General features: G+C 36.4%; 2 protein-coding genes across 3 annotated transcripts in view; both read right to left on the bottom strand.

Moving 5' to 3' along the window:
* LOC138322762 (UPF0489 protein C5orf22 homolog) overlaps positions 1-1,846 on the bottom strand; it is a 44,004-nt gene extending 42,158 nt beyond the window's left edge. Inside the window, exon 1 of the mRNA XM_069266851.1 lies at positions 1,430-1,846. Coding sequence (XP_069122952.1) covers positions 1,430-1,703 — 274 coding nt within the window. The 5' untranslated portion in view covers positions 1,704-1,846. The remainder of the gene's footprint in view (positions 1-1,429) is intronic.
* A 7,912-nt stretch (positions 1,847-9,758) lies between these two features.
* Positions 9,759-22,121, bottom strand: LOC138322760 (uncharacterized). 2 transcript variants are annotated; one of them, XM_069266848.1, is made up of 6 exons: positions 22,087-22,121; positions 20,193-20,391; positions 14,969-15,115; positions 13,574-14,208; positions 12,938-13,005; positions 9,759-12,186 (listed from the first exon to the last, which is right to left on the bottom strand). In XM_069266848.1, the coding sequence occupies exons 2-6, from the start codon at positions 20,367-20,369 to the stop codon at positions 12,149-12,151; spliced, it is 1,065 nt and encodes a 354-aa protein (XP_069122949.1). In that variant the 5' UTR covers positions 20,370-20,391; positions 22,087-22,121; the 3' UTR covers positions 9,759-12,148. The 2 variants fall into 2 exon arrangements, with proteins under 2 accessions (XP_069122949.1, XP_069122950.1); XM_069266849.1 differs by lacking the exon at positions 22,087-22,121 and adding an exon at positions 21,675-22,079.
* Between the last annotated feature and the right edge of the window lie 29 nt (positions 22,122-22,150).

Genomic DNA, 22,150 nt, shown 5'->3' on the forward strand with positions numbered 1-22,150 from the left:
TTTCGATAATGTCACTGCAGCTGAATGTGATCACTAAAGTCCATCATATACATTTCAGCAATTAACTAGTGAAAGCACTGCACCCCCTCACAAACATAGGCCTATTACATGAAAGCAACATACTGTATAACGTTAGTAAGCAAACTAGCACATTTAGCAAACTAGTTCATTTAGCACAAATCAACAAACTGGAAACTAGTCCGCTAAAACTTGCGACTAATAAATAATAAGCATATACATGTACATCCATTGCCACATTCACAAAACATAACTTGCACATGCGCCATTGAAAAATACACCTCATCCGCCCGCCAAGCCATCGGCCCCCCAAAATAACCCACAGTCATTCAGTCAACGAGTCTGATTAACTATAATGGCGTCCCTATAACATGCCTACAAACGGCTAAGTTATCCTCTAAAGACAACAGAAAAATATACACCCGCACTGGACAAGAGTCTATCTCGTAATGCCTGAAACTCCGCCAACTTCGAGCAATGAAATGGTAAGGGTCAAACTTGACCAATCGCGAGGAAGGTCACGTTTTGACACAGGTGAGAATTTCTCAACACATACATACCCAGAGAGAAGAAGTACTCAAAAGGCATGCACATAGTATCGTGGATAATAAGGCAATTTGCCAGGGTCAAATTTATACCATAAAAAAAAAATAAAAAAAATGACGTTGCCATTTGTAACGTCACTTCTGATTAGCTGATACAACGGCGTAATGATTTTATCGGGGAAATATCCCCTGAATATTTGAAGACATTACAATGTATCTAATGCAGTTAATTAAATTATACGGATTTATTTGAATAGAATATTTCTGTTATTATTACCTACATAACACACAAATCTAAGTGCACTCTCATTATAAATCACTTCAAAGTTCTAGAGTGTAAGATATAAAAACGTATTCAAGTTATGTATTAATTCAATATCGACATTGGAGGAACACGATCCATTGAAGGCATGACGACATTAAGATTATAAGCGCATGTTTCACAGTTTATCTTATCTTTGGTCGGATTGCATTAGACGGAGATAAAACCATGTATTTTTAAATCATAACAAAGATACGGTAAGTAGCCTAATTTCTTTAAAATGCAACTACATTAACTTTAAGTATAAAAACCTATTGTTATATTTTCCACAAGTTCCCACAAACAATAAGACAATGGAATCTCCTCCCTGTAGCAGCAGTACAATGCAACTACACTCGAGGACTTCAAGGCACATATTTCCAACGTAACCCTTGAAGTCCCCATACACTAGTTCTGCACACACCTTTCATCTTATTCTTATATAATAAAAAAAATCACAAATTTAATCCCTTCACACCCTTGCACCCCTGCAGATCACATGACGTAATCGTCATTTTTGACGGAGTCATGCTAGAAGAAAAAGAAGAAGAAGAAGACATCTTACCCTCATGGTGCTCCTCCAAAATATAAACTGGTAGTCTCCCGGGCTTTAGAGATTTCTTCCCTAGAGCTAGACTAGAGAAATGAAACAATGGTCCTTTATGTGATTTGTACCGATCAAACGCCGGAAAAGAACCGACGCTTTTTGGAACAAGGTTGAAACTTGAGGCACTGGCCTTATTGTAACGCAACAAGCTGACATAAATTCCAACAATCACAAAAACTAGCACAAGTCCAATTATGTTACTTATCATGTGACGTTTCCAACAAACCCGCATACTTGCATATTTTATACGATCCTTTCAAATGAAAATTATGTTACTAAATGTCATGTTATAATGCTATCAAAGCAACTAGAAACGTAATGTGTTGCTTCTGAATTAAAATTCACACCACTAAAGGCTACGTGTGATGTCACCAAAATTTTTACTATATAAGACCGCTTACACCCTTAGGAATTTAATAAATTTAAAAAGTTTGCATTTCAGAACTAAAGATTTCTATTTCCATTAAATAGCTTTCAGTTGAATACATCATTGATATTTTGTAATTATTTCATAATTGTTTAGCTGAAACAAAACAAAAAATATGAAAGTGAAAGTAGAATTATTTTTAACAGCATAAGCGACGTCCTATGCACTGGCTAGGCCGTTTTAGATTATACGGTTTGACTGGTTGGACCTAGTTGTTCGTTTATTAATTAAAGACGGACCTGGTGATTTTATATTGTTTTCAGACGAGCCTTGGCAAAGCCCTCACATGCCTGTATCAAAAACTGCAGGTTTGTCAGGATTTATACTTGAAATAATGACTTTAACGAACGGTCGAACCGGTTGTTCCGAACAAGGATTTATAAGTGAGAAGGATTCGTGTCTGTCTCTTTACACTACTAAACACCACGCGAGACGCTTACGAACCGGGAATAAAAACCGTTTTTCTCAACAAATACTTGTCTTATCGAGTCAAACGAAACACCAATGTAAAGTAAATTAAATTTCACAACGTTTATAACTTGCTTTAAAGACGGAAGATTTAGAAGAAATGTCTTAAACTATCGTTAAAAAATACGACCGCTCATGAAATGGCAGCCCGCTTCAGAAAGTAAGACGGTAACCCTCGCACCCCCCATGCTACATCAAAGGCTGCGGCGGCGGATATCAAAGGAAATCAGTCGTCGCCCAACGTCACGGTCAGTGCACAAACACAAAAGCGCCTGCGCTGTCTTTGCCCAAAACCCAGTGTGACTTATCCTTCTCATATACGTCCTTGTTCCGAATAAACGAAAACGTCTCTAGTTGCCCCGAGCCCGAGCTTTAAAACCCGTGCCCGAGCTATGGTTATTTTCGTTTTTCTCCTCCAAAATAGCACGTATTAAAACAATGTTTGGTACAAAGAATCTTTGAGGTATTTGTTATCTATACATATAATTCATATTTCATACAATTAATGTGAATTTCATAAATCGGCCTTTATCACTTTTCAGGGGGCTAAACCATGTAGCCCGCAATGGAGCGTGACATTTTACGATTTTCCCAAATTATTTTAAATTTATGCTTTTTTGAGAAGAATTGTTTTAATCCAAGCAACAAGTAAACATAGCTGGCCATAAAGGTATAAATTTCAACATCAATATCAAATTATTTCATAACGAATTCTGCTTTTTTGTAACCTCGTTGACCTGTCTCGCCGATCTCACTGTTTACCCGAGCCGAGCCCGAGCTAAGGTCAGACAACTCTCCGACCCGAGTATTTTAATGACTGTACATGTAAAATGCACACGTTATTATTACAATATTGTATAATGTTATTAATGTAATAGCAGTTTATATGTTATATTAATATTTGAATTTTAATTAAATGACATTAAGTACAAAACTTGACTAAATTCAAATGAAAATTAATTAGATAATTAACTTTGTCAGTGTATGAAATAAACTTGTCATCGCAGTTACAAAAAGGCAGAATTTCTTATAAAATAATTGGATATATATGTTTAAATTTATACCTTTATGACCAGCTAGGTTTACTTGGTGTTTGGGTTACGGCAATTATTGTCAAAAAGTCATAACATTTTAATAATATGGAAAAATCGTAAAATGTCACGCTCCATTGCGGGCTACATGGTTTAGCCCCTTGAAAAGTGATAAAGGTCGATTTATGAAATTCAAATTAATTTCATGAAATATTACTTACATAGAAAGATAAAACTTAACACAAAGAAATGTTGTGTCAAAAATCGTTTTAATATGTGCTGTCGTTGTGTAGAAAAACGAAAATAACCAAAGCTCGGGCTCGGGTTTCAAAGCTCGGGCTCGGGGCGGGCTACATGGTTTAGCCCCCACAATAATTTATCGGCTATATTGACCTGAATAAGTGCAATACATAGACTTGCACAAGTCAATATGGTATATGGGCGATGAATATATTATATTATTTAAATCTAATAAAAAAAAATCTAGAACAATAAGGATAAAATGATTATTCAAATGATTTTGATAAAAATCAGAGAAATTGATTGATATGGGAAGCAATCACATTTTAGCCCACCATCATCAGATGGTGGGCTATTCAAATCGCTTTTAGTCAGTGGCCAATCGTCCGTCGTCCGTCCGTCCGTATTATCTCAAAATTCATATGTAGGTTTCCCTAGGGCCCTAGATGTGCATATTGTATTTTGGGACCGATCGGTCCATAAGATCAGCCATTTTGAATTGATAGTTAAAGTTTGTTATCGATATTTCCCAGAAAGGACGAAGGGATCTGTTTCAAATTTTTCATATGTAGGTTTCCAAGTTGGGACCTAGTTGTATTTTGGGATCGATCAGTCAACAAGATGGCCACCATGTAGCCATCTTGGATTTTGATATCTAAAGTTTGTTATTGTTATTTCTCAGAAAGTACTTAAGAGATCTGTCCAAATTTCATATGTAGCTTCCCCTAGGGCCTAGTTGTGCATATTCCGTTTTGGGACCGATCGGTCAACAATATGGTCGCCAGGCAGCTATCTTGTTTTTCGTTATTCAAGCCAGGCAGCCATCTTGGATTTTATTAGTTAAAGTTTGTTATCGCTATTTCTCACAAAGTATTAATGGATCATTCTCAAAATTCACATGTAAGTTCCCCTAGGGCCCTAGTTGTGCATATTGAGATTTGGGAACGATGGATCAACAAGATGGCCGCCAAGGAGCCATCTTGGATTTTGCGATTTGAGAATGATCAACAAGATGGCCGCCAAGGAGCCATCTTGGATTTTTGATAGATGAAGTATGTTACTGCTATTTCTTACAAAGTACTGAAGCGATCTGTCTCAAATTTTTTATGTGTAGTATGCTTGAAAAAGTTTAAAAGGTAGAGAAAAGATCCACCTTTCCATTGTCAGACATAGATCATTCTTTGGTGGGCGCCAAGATCCCTCTGTGATCTCTTGTTTTTATGATAATGTATGAAAAAAATGGTTTCTCCCCAGGGAGTTTTCGTGTTGTCTGAACCATTATGTTATATATCTTTTGTCAATAGAAAATGTGTCTTCTATTAAGAATGTTATGACCTTGGTATCTTTAATGTGAGAGATATGTTTGATGCTGATAGTAATTTTTTTACATACACAAAGTTTTGCAATCTTTAATACTTTCATCCACCATTTACACTATTCGAGGGTTTGAAAAAGGCAATAACTAAAGTTTTTCCTGTCCTTAAAGAAGTTTTTAATTCACCCAATGACTCATTAATTGTATACAAAGTTTATTGATATGATATCGAAAGATAAACCTGGTAATAGAACTATATACAAAACTCTGATAAGCTCATGTAAGACTTCTATCACAAGAAAATATATTTTAAAATGGAATTGTGTCTTTGAACTTGAAACAGATTATATATGGAGGAAGGAAATAAGGACTACTTTAAGGTCACACAAGGTACAGAGTTGCAATGACTGCAGTACAGATTTCTACATCATATATTGCCAACTAATGTATTTTTATATAGAATTAAGGTTTTAGATTCTGCCATGTGCACTTTCTACAGGGAAGAGAAAGAAATTTTATTACATGTTTTTATGAGTGTACTCGGGTAAGAAAAGTATACCATTAGGTAGAATCCTGGATACAAGAAAAAAAAACCTCTAACAGTCAATTTTTCTCCAATTTCAATTCTTCTTCGGTTGCCAGGTGAACAGTATATATTGCTTTAAACATGGTTTTACTTCTTTTTAAACAATATGTATACAAAAAAATGTATGTAAACTTTGATGTTCTAAAATCCATATCATTTGTTATTATAAGGTGGAAAAGTATTTATACAATGAAAGAAATAATTACTTTACCTTTCTTCATAGATGGGGTGGATGGCATGAACTGATGGATGATACACGAGTAACTAAAGAATGATAATTCTTGTACATGCATAAGTACAATGAGAATTGTAATGGTTCGTTTGTTTTTATTGGTTTAACGTCCTATTAACAGCCAAGGTCATGTAAGGACGTGCCAGGTTTGTTGGAGGAAAGCCGGAGAACCTGGAGCAAATCCACCGACCAGCGGTCATTACCTGGCAACAGCTCAAGATGGGATTCGAACTCACAACCCAGAGGCAGAGGGCTTGTGGTAATATGTCGAGACATCTTAACCACTCGGCCACTGCGGCCCCTGTAATGGTTCATGTTGTGGTTTTTTTTTCTGTTTATGTATATTGTAATGCTATTCCCTTAGTAACATATATAGATGCATACATACATTACAAGGTTTAAATTGAAAAAAATCATTTGATCAGTAGCCAAAGATATAAGCAATGTTAATTCATTATCTTGTATTTTCCTGATACATTGACATAAATAGTTTATCTTAGACCAAATTTAATCTTATATACATCTTTCCTTTCATATCTACAAGTGTGTAAATTCCAATGTACAAATAAGAATTGTCCATTATATGTGCTGTTCTCATTGTTATTGTACTGTGAATTGTATTATAATGCTTGAAACCTAATAAAAAAAATCCAGGAGAAAAAAAACAAACTCCATAGGTTACATCAAGTCAGGAACTCATAGTATATTAACGTTAATGTCAGCTTTAATTTCATTAGAGTTAAAACTTCTTTCAATATTTACATCATTAGATGTAGGATTTTACGTGATACTGTTAATAAAACATTAGAGGAAAAAGTATTCGTGATAAAATAATTATTATCAGATAGAAGGTGAAAGTCCCCAATAAACAATAATCATTTGACTAATATAAGTTAATTAATTTTTCCTATTCTTTTAAAATGATGAATTCTCCAACAAAAGCTATACAAAATATACATTGCTCTCGATATGAAATAATTTTATTGCAATTTGTTTGGGGTAAATTCCAAGACACAACTGTTATATCGGTCGCGAGTACATTCATTTAGTAACGATTTTTGTAGGAAGATTTCTCGGTCGCAAGTACAATAATAAAGTTATGATGTCTTTGTACAAAACTTATCAGTAGCGTGTAAAATTATATGATTACAATGTCTTTGTAGGAAGAATTTCTCAACACCAATTTCGACGTGGACATCTAAAGAACAGAAGAGGACCACAGTTACCCTTTCACACATGGCGACAAATTGACGGAAATGGTAGAATCATATATTCATCATAGATGGAAGGTCTTATGGTCCTTTACAAAACTTGCGAATTATATGACTCTGGGGTCCAAGTTTTGCTCATCATTCATCAGAAATGAGCCAAACTTGATTAGAATTATTAGGCCGAGATATAGTATTTTTACACCCATATCAGTCCTCTCTGACAGTGTATAAGTTTTTATATGTCTTTGTTTCATTCTAAACGAACTCAGGTGACCGTTAAGGCCCATGGGCCTCTTGTTTTCCAATAAATTTACTGTGACAGTATTTTTTGTTATTTTCGTTCATGACACATTACAGGTATCCAGATCAATCACATAATATCTACCGGTACAAGAGTTATTGAAAGGAAGATGATTGAGTTACCTGGTTACAGTTTCAATCGAACCCCAAATTAAATAATAAATCGAGCTAGGCCAAGGATTGGAAGCATTTTATGTTTAATCCTTTTTTACTTACCCCCTATTTTGGTGAAAGCATACACTATAGGACAAAAAGAAGTAAATAACCATTGGCAATTTTTCTGAACAAAATATATTTATCTCCAAAAATAAGACATGAAGTGACAAGCATAGAGAGAGAATGATTGAATTATTCAGTATGTCAAATAATTTCTTTGTGACACTTAGAAAACTGTTCTTACAACATCTTCATCTCTATATTGATACTTTGGCATACTGTTTAATTCAAAACAAATTGAGTTAAACAATACATACTGGGTTAAAATGAAAATAGTATTTGCCATGAAATAAATACCAATTTCATACTTAAAGGGTCAAAGGTAAAGACTTCACCACATGTACTGTGGTATAAGTTCTAAAAGCATCACAATAAATAAATAGTAAGTTAAAAAAACCAAATGATACATTTGTTTGAAGTCATATGTGCCATAACTGTGCGAAATTTTTGTTATTTGTCCTCACTTCTCTATTATAAACCATCAGGTTTGATGAATTAAGCTGTGAAAATCATTCAAATTGACAGATAAACATGCATGATGACTTATAAACATTAAATAAGCACAGAATATATGGACTGTAATATTATGTATGTTTAGAAGTCACTTTTCAATATAATAACACTATAACAAGAGGCCCAGAGGGCCTGTATCGCTCACCTGGTTTGTAATGCCAAGTAATGTTCTGAATACAGGTTCATTGTTTCTTTTCTGAAGGAATGTTAATATTAACCTCTAAGTCCCCTATTGGGCCCCACCCCTCCTGCCCCAGGGGGTCAGAGCCAAAGTTCTGTTCTCCTTCCCCAAGGATGTTTATGGCCAAATTTGGTCACAATCCAAGAAAAACTCTGGGACAAGTAGCGATTTATAGGATTTACCTCTATTTCCCCTATTGGGCCACACCCGTCCTGCCCCCGGGGGGCCAGAGCCAAAATTTATACAAGTTCTGTTCCCCTTCCCCCAAGGATGTTTGTGGCCAAATTTGGTCACATTCCATGCAGAAATCTATGACTAGTAGCGATTTAAAGGATTTACCTCTATTTCCACTATTGGGCCCACCTCTCCTGCCCCCAGGGTGTCAGAGCAAAAATTTATACAAGTTCTGTTCCCCTTCCAACCAGGGTGTTTGTGGCCAAATTTGGTTACAATACGTGCAGATCTCTATGACAAGTAGCGATTTAAAGGATTTACCTCTATTTCCCCTATTGGGCCCCGCCCCTCCTGCCCCCAGGGGGTCAGAGCCAAAATTTATACAAGTTCTGTTCCCCTTCCCCAAAGGATGTTTGTGGCCAAATTTAGTTACAATCCATGCAGAACTCTAGGACAAGTAGCGATTAATAGAATTTACCTCTATTTTCCCTATTGGGCCCCGCCCCTCCTGCCCCCGGGGGGTCAGATCCAAAATTTATACAAGTTCTGTTTCACTTCCAAAAAGGATGATTGTGGCCAAATTTGGTTACAATTCATGTAGAACTCTATGACTAGTAGGGATTTATAGGATTTACCTCTATTTCCCCTATTGGGCCCGTCCCTCCTGCCCCTGGGGGATCAGAGCCAAAATTTATACAAGTTCTGTTTCCCTTCCCCCAAGGATGTTTGTGGCTAAATTTGTTACAATCCATGCAGAACTCTAGGACAAGTAGCGATTTAAAGGAATTTACCTCTATTTCCCCTATTGGGCCCCGCCCCTCCTGCCCCGGTGGGGTCAGAGCCAAAATTTATACAAGTTCTGTTCCGCTTCCAAAAAAGGATGTTTGTGGCCAAATTTGGTTACAATTCATGTAGAACTCTATGACTGGTAGCGATTTAAAGGATTTACCTCTATTTCCCCTATTGGGCCCCGCCCTCCTGCCCCCGGGGGGCCAGAGCCAAAATTTATACAAGTTCTGATCCCCTTCCCCAAGGATGTTTGTGGCCAAATTTGGTCACATTCCATTCGAACTCTATGACTAGGTAGCGATTTAAAGGATTTACCTCTAATTGGGCCCGCCCCCTGCCCCCGGGGGACCAGAGCCAAAATTTATACAATCTGATCCCCTTCCCCAAAGGATGTTTGTGGCCAAATTTGTAACATTCCACAACTCTATGACTAGTGCTTAAAGGATTTACCTCTATTTCCCCATTGGGCCCGCCCCTCCTCCCCGGGGGTGGTCTGTTCCCCCTCCCCCAAGGTTTTGTGGCCAATTTGACCATGCAGAATGTACTCATTTTTCACTGCACTGTACAATCATGCAGAACCCATGATGTAAATATGTTGTGATTTTTGACAGTACTACCAAAAATCGTTTTCTGTTCTTATTTGTCACGTAAAATTAAAACCTATCCATTGTAAGTACATATTGTAAATCTAAAAATGTTGGTAATTGTTTGTGGTGAGTAAAATATTCAAAGCTCTTTGTGATTCGTGTCTATTAAAATCAAGGCACATGTAACTTTTTAATGCGCCATATCCATGTAGTAAGCATATTGAAGGACAAAGGTCAAGAGTAAAAGTACACAGTTTCATAAAAACACTTAAGCAAGCTAAACATATGCCCAACAATGACAATATTTCTGACAGTGAATTTTGAATAATATTTACAATTTTTTAAAGATGCTCCACTACCGACAGAGCATAAATAATATTCATCATTTGAACAATAATTGGTGTTTAATCGTGTATGTATATGTCTAATTAACACCGTAAATAAATTTATTTTGCCTTTGGTGCATGCGCAATCACATTCCATATAGGATATAGTGCCACAGATTTTTTTCAGGATGCAAATAATTATTTTTCATATGTGTAACTTGAAGTAGGATTAGAAGCTCGACCTTTTCAATGGTGAAAATGGTGTAAAGTAAGTATTTTTTGTAACCGAAGAAAAATACTTAATCGTCGCTCCTGTTTTAGATAGTGAAAAAAAATACTATTTGTCAGCGGTGGAGCATCTTTAAGATAAATTCTTAATGGTATGACACTTTATGCTAGCATCTTTATAAAAAACCACTTTTGTAAATTGTATATCTGAAATTACTGACAATTTTTACTGGAATTGTTTTAATTGTTATGGCTTAAAAAAATCCAGATAACTTTTTCCTAAGCTTACAATCTTAAACATCTGTTTATTCTATAAGGACCGTTTTCAATAAAAAAAAAAACCCAGTGGTTATATGTTCATATGTGATGATTTTTAGAGCTTTTTACAAACAGATGTGTTAAAGGACCTAATATCTCATCGATTAAAATGCATTTTCCTTACCCTTTTTGTATCATTGCAGTGTTGGAATTTGGTTGTGTAGATTTGATTTTAAACAAAAATGATTTAAATGTATCAACAAACAGGGAAATGATACAAAGCGTGTACAAATCCTACTTAGTATTTTTGCATCAACCATGCACCATACCAGTAACCCATGTAAATGCCATAGTAAACTATTAATCTATTGTTGTCCGCAACATGGGTTTCCTCATCATACACAGCCAATCTTAAACAATTCATACTGGGTATTATATATTACATTATGTAACATTCTTCGATATTGCACTGTCAATCTATGAAATATTTAAGTCGTATATTTTAAACTCACCATATGCATGTCATGTCAAAAATAAATCAATGTGTATGTTTTTTAAAGTCATATATGGTCAAACAAATGCTAGAAGTACCAGTTCTAGATGTAAGTACACATAATGGCAAGGCTATTTTACTTATTTAGTGACAGAATTATATTCTCACCCCAATTTCTCGAAACAAACTTTAGTCGAAAACTAACTTAAGTCAGAAATTTTCATATATTAAGTTACATAAGGAGAACAACTTCAGTTTTGACTTAAGTCTGCACTTTTGTTTCGAGCAATTGGGACCAGATCCTTGTGGACTCATTTCCTCAAATGTACATTTTTTTACCTATGTCATAATTTACAGACTACACAACAAATTACCTGTTTACAAGTCAACAGTAATAACTAATGTTAGCCATGATGCATATACATGTACGTGTTTGATCAACTTGGCTCTGTTCAACTGGTCCAAAGAAGTGATTATAGTCATGCAAAATATCAATAATATCAAAGTTTGAACAGGGGTAATACTTTTAAAGTGAAATATGAAATGATAATAACAATGTTTCATAAAAAGGAAGGAGAATAATGACAATGTCTTCCTTAACTTTTCCTTGTAGATAATACAACCATAGGGCAGTACTATAGAGATTTTCTCATCTGATGTCAATATGTAACCCCAGGTATTCTGTCTCATTGCATTGCAGAGTTTTCTGCTCTTGTGGTTAAAAATTGATTGTTACATTGGAAATTAGTAGAAATTGACATCAAAAATGTGTATTAAAGGCATTTGTATTTACTACAGTAGTTAGCTATGCATTACAGATAGACAATAAAGAAGAGACATTACATGGCACCACAAATATCAAATTATAAATAGACACCACAAAAGGAGACATTTTATAATACACATTAAACAATAGAAAAATAAATATCATATAGGCAGTTAATAATAAATAAATTCAAAATATTTGAACACTATTTTGGCAAAAACACATCCCCGAGAACCCTTCAATGAATTTAACTCATGAATTCATACTAATTTAAGACCCCATACCATCTAAACGGATAGCTGAACAGACATCTGGTGAAATCTCATATTATCTTCTTCATTCAACTTTATAGCACTGCAAGATCCTGTTTGATTCTGAAAACACAAAATGAAATATAGTATATGAAGAATTCACTATGAAACTCACAAGTCCTGACCCCTTTTCTTTGTTTTCATACTACAAAAAATGCATCTGACCTTCTGATTGGCCAACTGTTTTCATATCTCTATGAAAAAAACACAGTGAATGGCACAAAAAGCAGACGTAATCATGATATCACAATAGACACACTGAGGATGTGCATTGATTCGGAAATATAATCCCTTGAAAATTCTATTTTATACAGTAGTCTAAAGAATTAATTATCTATAATGATGTCATCATTTGAACTTCATCTGAAACTATTACTATCACAAATCTACATACCATCAGCAATTATCATGTGCAATTACAATAAAAAAAAATAGGTCAATTGGTTTCTAATGAAATATCTGGATATAATTCAAGGATGGAGAGATGGCAAGACTTGCAGCCATGTAAAATATTCCTCAGTAAAGTGTTTTAGGAATTAGTGGCAGTATCAACTAGAGATCACAGAGAGATCGTGGCACCTACCAAAGAATGATCTATGTCTGACAATGGAAATGGGATCTTTCCTCTGCTTTTTATACTTTAACTACAAACTATGTATACAATTTGGAAATGATCGCTTCAGTCGTTTCTAAGAAAGAGCGGTAACAAGAATGGTTACAGGCAGACGACAGACCATGTACGAAAATGGATTTGAATTGCCCACCATATGGTTATGGCTAATTAACAGAATAGATGATGATATTTAAATCTTACCTGGAAATAGACCATCGGTACCATCCAAACAGGACACAACCCATACACATGCATCTTCTGATGAAAACCTGTACAATGAAAGGAAGTTATTTATTATGAGAAATGTACATGTATAGTGCTCCATTAAATTATCATTGCCAAATAATAACAATACCCTCACATTTCGCCAACTGAAGCCTTAGAACAAGATTCCTGGCCTACATAATACTGTAAATCAGCTTTCTTTCGCCTGCAACTTAATTTCAATGTAAATTCGCCAAAGTTTATCTCTGTAAATTGATATCTTCCACAATTCTTGCTTTGTTAAGTTCAAATGTATTTCCATTTAATTTTGAATCAGCAAAATTTAATCTCTGCAAAGATGTTTTGAAATGGAAATCATGAAAATTTAGCAGCCGCAAAATTAAGTTGGTTTACTGTAACTCCCTGTTTAATGGCCGGCAGCTTTGTCTACATCCAATATATTATGCTATGTAATACAACTGTTTGAAACAACATTCTTAATTATACATAAATATTTACATCACACAAAAAGCAATGACAAAATATATGAGCACAAACACTGATAAGAGGTCAGTTATGTGATTAAATTGTGTAACATTACTGTGAGTAGATTATTACTATCATTATATTTACCTGAATCTGACAGAAACTGAGGTCCCACATTCCATGATCTGCATCTCTTGTATGGTGCCATACTGAGCAATCAGCTCCTCTAATGTTGACATGTCAAATTCTTGTGGCAGTCCATCCAGCTGGATAATGTTGCCCTGAGTAACAGTCCACTGATTTCCCGATGATGTGGAGGAGACCACACTGCCCTGTGCCATATTTTCTGACATTTCACTGTAGGTTGACTCACTGTCACTAGTGTAAAGCACGACGTCTTCACTGGATGTGGTAGTTCTACCAGAGGTGGAGGTAACTATACTTGATTTCTCTGGTGACGTTGGGTAAGAGGATGAAGAACTATTCCCAACAGAAGCAGAATCCTTGAAGATCTGTGCCAAATTGTTGAGGTCCTTTAAACTAGCTGACTCACTGTCGTTGTCGGAAAGTCCAGAAGCCTTTGGTACCACAAAGACAGGTCTTTGGTTGTGTGAAGAATGTGGTGAAGATGACAAGGATGGGAAGTCTTCCTCAAATGAGTGGGGACTTGGAGGTGGTCGAGATGATTGTTGCGACAAATTGGCAAAAGGACTGATCTTTCTGACAGCAAAAGCTGCAGTGCCCACAAAGGAACTATTGTCCAGAAACATGGGTTCACTTCTCTATTTAGCAATTAAAACAGATATTCACAGAAATCAGTGATCTATTATTCCAACACCTATACAACATAATAGAAAAGTAGCAAAACAATATAGCCAGCATTCCTAGGGTATTCTGTTTAAGATAGTTACTATATACATGTATACCATACAGTCAAACCTGTCTATAAAGACCACCAAAGAGATCTACAAAAACATGGTGTTTATAGCAATGTGGTTTTTAAACACAGGTGAAATTTATGGCAATTGGTCATTTTGGAACCTGAAGAAGTGCAGGTTTTAGTAAGCATGTAGTCTTTATATAGAGAAGGTTGATAAGGCAGGTTTGACTGTTTATATATATAAAAAAAATGTCAATTTATCAAATTTGTTTACTATGATTACTGAGTGAACATAGGTGAAGAAGAGAAACCTACAAATTAAATATTAGAGAGTTCCCCTCTGTACTTTTGAGAAATAGCACTCCTGATTAGTAATCATTACAAACTTCAACTGTCAAAATCCAAGATTGCTTCTGTCATCCATCATGTTTTTTTATCAGACTTTCAATGCATCAAAGTGGATCGAGCCTGCATATGAAATTTCATGACAGTATGAATTGTTTACGAGCAAATGATACCATGATGACAGGCTATGGTTGAAAGGTGATTTGAATAAAACTATGAATTGAATAAGCACAACTTCTGATTATGGGAGACAACATATGTTTTGTTGTTCCTCAAGTTGCATTTGACTTTTTGTGCCTATCACATATAAAACTTACTTGTCTTTCAAAGTTTTCCCTACAGCCAAAGTTTTCCAATCCAGTAGCAGCAGGTAACCTCTCCATTTTTTCCCTCAGTATCCTGCCTCTCCCTTTACCCTTTTTCCTGACAGATGGTTCATGTTGTGAAGGTATATTTTGCAGTTCCTAAATTAAAGTTATTGAATGAAAATCAAGGTCTTGTCAGCTTAATTCAATAAGATGTGTTAATTTTCAAATGTTTGTCATTTTAGCCCCATATCTCTGCCCTTCGAAGGTTGGACAGAACCAACATAGATGATTTTGAAATATCATCTCAGGCTAATAACTCTAACAAAGTTTGACTCATTCTCTATAAAAATTCAGCAAAAAAAGCTCATAAATATGTTTTCCTTATACAAACTATAGTAAACTTGACCACCTTCCAAAGGGGAAAGTGAGACCCCAGGGTCATGTAATTCAAAATTTTTGTAAAAAAAACCTTTCTAACAATGAAGTGTATTTAATTCTACCATTTCTGGAATTTCAGAAGATTTTTGAAGTTTTAGCCTATTTGATCCCTTTTGGTCCCACCACTCAGGTCCTGGGGGTCAAATGTGGAAAAATTGTTAATAGTATTCAATGGCAATTCATATTAAAGGGACATGAACCTTAAATAAGTTGTTCTGTATGCTTAGATATGGTTTTCAGATGTTTGTTTACTGAATATTTTATTACAATGATTGGTTATCTAAAACGACAGGAAAACATGGGGAATACCTACCTCAAAAAATGATAAAAATAGACTGTCATATTCTATTTTTGTAACACGAAACGAAAGCTGGCCGAAAGCGAGGTTATAATGAACAACAAACTTGCTGAAATGACAAGGAATATTTCTTTTCCACATTTTAAGATTATTTTCTAATTTACGATGGTTGAAAAAATGAAGTTTAAGCCATATTTGTTATAAAACAATTTGTATTTACCGTAAGAATGATAAGTCAAAAGTCAAACGAGACTTTTCATTCGACAGGTTGCCGCGAAGTGAGGTTCCTGACTTATTGCATATATGTACATCACGCAAGTGTAAAGTGGGGAGTTGCTCCCGTCTCTTGCATTTCAGCGATCCATTTGTATTTACCTACTTTCCAAATCGTGCACGTAACTGACTCTTGACGTACACTGTTTTCTATCAGATTTCGTTTGTATTCGCTTCACCCACGTTTTTGACCCACCATTTTGTTTACATTTGTACAGTGCATTGTGGGAGGTCACTAATGTTCAACACTACTATACTCGTTACGAAATTCGACTGGGCCGGTTCAAAATACAGAAAGATGGAATTTCCATTATAATTATTTCATTTGACACATTTGCACAATAACTGATATATATTACTTAGTAAGGTATCTGACACGTCTGAAATATATATTTTACTCAAATTTACATGGTTTATTTAGTATTCAATGGCAATTCATACTAATGATTCTGACAACATTTGACAGTTTTGACTTATTTCCTTTGAAAATGACCAAATAATGCTCAACATGAGACCCATGGGCCTTAACGGTCACCTGATTTCAGATACAGAATGAAACAAATACCGGTACATATAAACACTATATATTGGCCCATCAGGCCCTTGAAGTCAGTCAGTGACTTTATCAATTTGACCCTTTAATGTATGAAGATTATTTAGTTCCATCAAATATGTGAATTCAGAAGAAGATTTTTAAAATTTTATCTATTTTGACCCCTTTTGTCCCCGTCCCTCTGGCCCCTGGGGTTGGCCAGGATCAATATGGATATGGTGTTCAAATGCTATTTTGGACTAATAATTTTAAATCAGTATGACCCATTTCCTATGAAAACTAAGCAAATAATGTTCATAAATGTGTTTTTCTTACATAAACTATAATATTTGACCCCCTCCCCAAGGGAAAATCTGATATCCCAGGGCCATGAAATTCACAATTTTTGTAAAGGGCTTCAAGACTTCCAATCTATGAGAGTATCTGGTTCCATCAACTCTGTGAATTCAGATGAAGATTTTTGAAATTTTAACCATTTTGACACCTTTTGACACCGCCCCTCTGGGTCATATAATTCACAATTTTTGTAAAGGACCTTAACTTTCATCTATGAAGAGTATGATTCTACCATTTCCAGAATTTTAGAAGAATATTTTTGAAGTTATAGCCTATTTGACCCCTTTTGACCCTGCCCCTAAGGCCCCTGGGGTCAGTCATGAAATTTTGTTGATAGGATTCAATGGCCGTCTCATGGGGATAATTCTGACACCATTTGACATATTTCCTATTATAAATGACCAAATAATGCTCAAAAATGTGTTTTCCTACATAAACTTTAGTAAACTTAAACCCTTCACAGAGGGAAACCTGAGACCCCAGGGTCATATAAATCACAATTTTGTAGAGGGCCTTGAGACCTTCCTATCTATGAAGAGTATTTGATTTCACCACATCTGTGAGTGGAAAAGAAGATTTTTGAAATTTTACTCAATTTTACCCCTTTAGGTCCCTCCCACAGTCCCATGGGTGTGGGGACCATATAATTCACATTATTGATTGGCCTTATGCCTAAGAAGGTTTGTACAAAATTTCATTGAAATTGCTTCAGCGGTTTCGGAGAAGAAGTTGGAAATGTAAATTTTTTATGAACACACAACGGACGACGACGGACAGAAGGCGATTTGAATAGGTCACTTGAGACTTCGTCTCAGGTGAACTAAAAATATGCATGTATTTCTGCTATTTTCACTGAATTATGTATTGACCTTTACTGCTGTCAGTAACATCATATCTTATGATTAATTTTTATTTGTTTTCATACTAAATCCAACTCTCTGTTTGGCAGATTCTTTTTCTTCATATACTATGAATACTAAGAATGGTGCGAAAATCTGACATATTCATGCCGTCACAATAGAGACGTCGATGATGTGTATTGATTTAAAACAAGAGGCCCAGAGGGCCTGTATCGCTCACCTGGTTTGTAATGCCAAGTAATGTTCTGAATACAGGTTCATTGTTTCTTTTCTGAAGGAATTTTAATATTAACCTCTAAATCCCCTATTAGGCCCCACCCCTCCTGCCCCCAGGGGGTCAGAGCCAAAATTTATACAAGTTCTGTTCCCCTTCCCCCATGGATGTTTGTGGCCAAATTTGGTCACAATCCAAGCAAAACTCTAGGACAAGTAGCGATTTATAGGATTTACCTCTATTTCCCCTATTGGGCCCCACCCGTCCTGCCCCTGGGGGGCCAGAGCCAAAACTTATACAAGTTCTGTTCCCCTTCCCCCAAGGATGTTTGTGGCCAAATTTGGTTACAATCCATACAGAACTCTATGACTAGTAGCGATTTAAAGAATTTACCTTCTATTTCCCCTATTGGGCCCCGCCCCTCCTGCCCCCCGGGACCAGAGCCAAAATTTATACAAACTCAGTTCTTATTCTCCCAAGGATGTTTCTGGCCAAATTTGGTTACATTCCATGCAGAACTCTATGACTAGTAGCGATTTAAAGGATTTACCTCTATTTCCCCTATTGGGCCCCGCCCCTCCAGCCCCCGGGGGGTCAGAGCCAAAATTTATACAAGTTCTGTTCCCCTTCCCCCAAGGATGTTTGTGGCCAAATTTGGTTACATTCCATTCAGAACTCTATGACTAGTAGCGATTTAAAGGATTTACCTCTATTTCCCCTATTGGGCCCCGCCCCTCCTGCCCCTGGGTGATCAGAGCCAAAATTTATACAAGTACTGTTCCCCTTCCCCCAAGGATGTTTGTGGCTGATTTTGGTTACATTCCATGCCAAACTCTAGGACAAGTAGCTATTTAAAGGATTTACCTATTTCCCCTATTGGGCCCCGCACCTCCTGCCCCCGGGGGATCAGAGCCAAAATTTATACGATCAGAGCCAAAATTTATACAAGTTCTGTTCCCCTTCCCCCAAGGATGTTTGTGGCCAAATTTGGTTCCAATCCATGCAGAACTCTATGACTAGTAGCGATTTAAAGGATTTACCTCTATTTCCCCTATTGGGCCCCGCCCCTCCTGCCCCTGGGGGATCAGAGCCAAAATTTATACAAGTTCTGTTCCCCTTCCCCCAAGGATGTTTGTGGCTGATTTTGGTTACAATCCATGCCAAACTCTAGGACAAGTAGCAATTTAAAGGATTTACCTCTATTTCCCCTATTGGGCCCCGCCCCTCCTGCCCCCGGGGGGTCAGAGCCAAAATTTATACAAGTTCTGTTCCCCTTCCCCCAAGGATGTTTGTGGCCAAATTTGGTTCCAATCCATGCAGAACTCTATGACTAGTAGCGACTCTATGACTAGTAGCGATTTAAAGAATTTACCTCTATTTCCCCTATTGGGCCCCGCCCCTCCTGCCCCCGGGGGGTCAGAGCCAAAATTTATACAAGTTCTGTTCCCCTTCCCCCAAGGATGTTTGTGGCCAAATTTGGTTACATTTCATTCAGAACTCTATGACTAGTAGCGATTTAAAGGATTTACCTCTATTTCCCCTATTGGGCCCCGCCCCTCCTGCCCCCGGGGGGCCAGAGCCAAAATTTATACAAGTTCTGTTCCCCTTCCCCCAAGGATGTTTGTGGCCAAATTTGGTTCCAATCCATGCAGAACTCTATGACTAGTAGCGACTCTATGACTAGTAGCGATTTAAAGGATTTACCTCTATTTCCCCTATTGGGCCCCGCCCCTCCTGCCCCCGGGGGGTCAGAGACTCAGAGCCAAAACTTATACAAGTTCTGTTCCCCCTCCCCCAAGGATGTTTGTGGCCAAATTTGGTTACAATCCATGCAGAACTCTAGGACAAGTAGCGATTTATAGGAAATGTTGACGGACGGACGGACGGACGGACGGACGACGGACGACGGACGACGGACGCCGCGCCATGACATAAGCTCACCGGCCCTTCGATGATGTGTATTGATTTAGAAAAATAGTCCATTTGAAAACCAATAGAATCGTACATTTCAACATATTTCATGTTATCAAGTAGTCTGAAAAATTAATTGTAAGCATTGAGGTAATTTTTTTTTAACTTCATAGAGGTATGAAATAAATTTTGTTTGCAAACCTTTGTGAGAATCCGCTACGCAGATTCACACTATTTGCAAAACAAAATTTCTTTCATACCTCTATGAAGTTAAAAAATAGTAACATCAATGCTTAAATACAATACCAGTGCCCAATGGACTGTTACTCTCATACACATTCTTAACATACCTCCAGAAAAGGAGACTTAATATAAGGAATTCTTGGAATCCGACGTTCCTCATTAGTCTTCCCTCTGCCAGAACATTTACATATATAAACTTCTTCATCAGATTCATCTTCTTCATCTTCAAATCCAAAGACATCTGTATAAAAATCTGGATCATACAGCTGCCATCTCATCCCCATGCTATTGCAGCTGTGAACAGAACTGAAAAGAGAAGAATATCATTATATCATAACCATATTATAATTAACACATATCAGAAAGGGTGCTTCAGTATATTAGAGAATCCATTTTTGCTTTCTTTTTTTGTCTTCTAAAAAGAAACACTATTCTCTCACATAGATATGAACATCCAAACAATTCAGTAGACTAAGACAGTTAAGTGTAACTTATGACCATGACTTAAAACAGCTGTCACATCAGATACATTTAAAAACAGTCCCAGTTAGAATTAAATAGGCCTACATGTACTCTTCAAGGGACATTAATGATATATACATTTAGATAGATAAACGTTCAAATAGGAACCTAAAACATTTTTAAAATATCTTGATGATATTTACTATATGGATGCACAGAGAACTTTGCACACAGTTAAAGAATACAAGCATAGATGCACTTTTAAGAGAGTTCCATGCTTAAAATATCTTTTTATATTCTTTACTGAATCTGGTTGTATTTGCTGTTTGCGTAAGATGTTGATGTTCAACCATGAAAACAACTTCTGACAATAAATGAGTCATAGGTTTAAGATGTCACGCTGGAGACCCTTATGGTTCACGTCTTGTAAATGTTGGAAACAAATGTACTTCCGATGATATCTTTTTCACCAGAATTATAACATTCTTGTTAGTAGGCCGACCAAGAATTTTAATGCATGTGCTGCTATACATACTTCTACTGTTTGAAGATGTCATTTATATTGTACATACAATCAAGGACGTATATGAGAAGGATAAGTCACACTGGGTTTTGGGGAAGTCCAAGGCAGGCGCTTTTGTGTTTGTGCACTGACCGTGACGTTGGGCGACGACTGATTTTCCTTTGATATCCGCCGGCGCAGCCTTTGATGTAGCTTGTGGGTGCGAGGGTTACCGTCTTACTTTCTGAAGCGGGGCCGTCATTTCATGAGCTGTCGATTATTTTTAACGAAAATTTAAGACATATCCTTTAAATATTCCGTCTTTAAAGCAAGTAATATACGTCGTGAAATTTAATAAACTTTACAATGGTGTTTCGTTTGACTCGATAAGACAAGTATTTGTTGAGAAAAACGGTTTTTATTCCCGGTTCATAGGCGTCTCGCGTGGTGTTTAGTAATGTAAAGAGACAGTCACGAATCCTTCTCACTTATAAATCCTACATACAATGAATTAAGATATAATATCGATACTGATTAACTTTCAATAAATTTATCAATTTATATAAACAGTTCATTTAATTTGTAAACCAATGCTTTAAGGAATCCCTAGACTGTAGGCTAGAACCTTGATTGATGTTGCAACCAACTGTTGATCTAAGGATGGTGACTGCTGATCAGGTAGCTATAGGCTAGCTATATATTCTTCTCTCTTTTTTTTAATCCAGAAGCAGGCGCATGTGGCTACATGTCATTTCATGTAAGTTATGATTTCATCTTATTCGCCACATCTGACATTATCTTCAGTTTGGCGAAATAAGACATTAAAGTAGAAGTAGTAGGAGTCGACGAAGTGTTTCAATATAGGCCTCCTGTAAGTATTTGTTAAGTATGGACGTGCTGGGTGACATGTTATTCCGTAGAATCTGCATGTTTTGGTTTAAGAATCGATTTCGATCGTAAAAGAATAAGCTATGTTTATGTGGGCCACAAATAGGCCTTAAATTAAATTACAGCAGCCCGGAGAAACTGCACGTTACCTTTTGTGTAAGCTAACCAGTCTTTCTTGTCTTTTTGTAACATACACTTCAATTGGTTTATCGC

The sequence above is a fragment of the Argopecten irradians genome, chromosome 5, assembly GCF_041381155.1.
Source record: "Argopecten irradians isolate NY chromosome 5, Ai_NY, whole genome shotgun sequence".
Taxonomy (NCBI): Eukaryota; Metazoa; Mollusca; class Bivalvia; order Pectinida; family Pectinidae; genus Argopecten; species Argopecten irradians.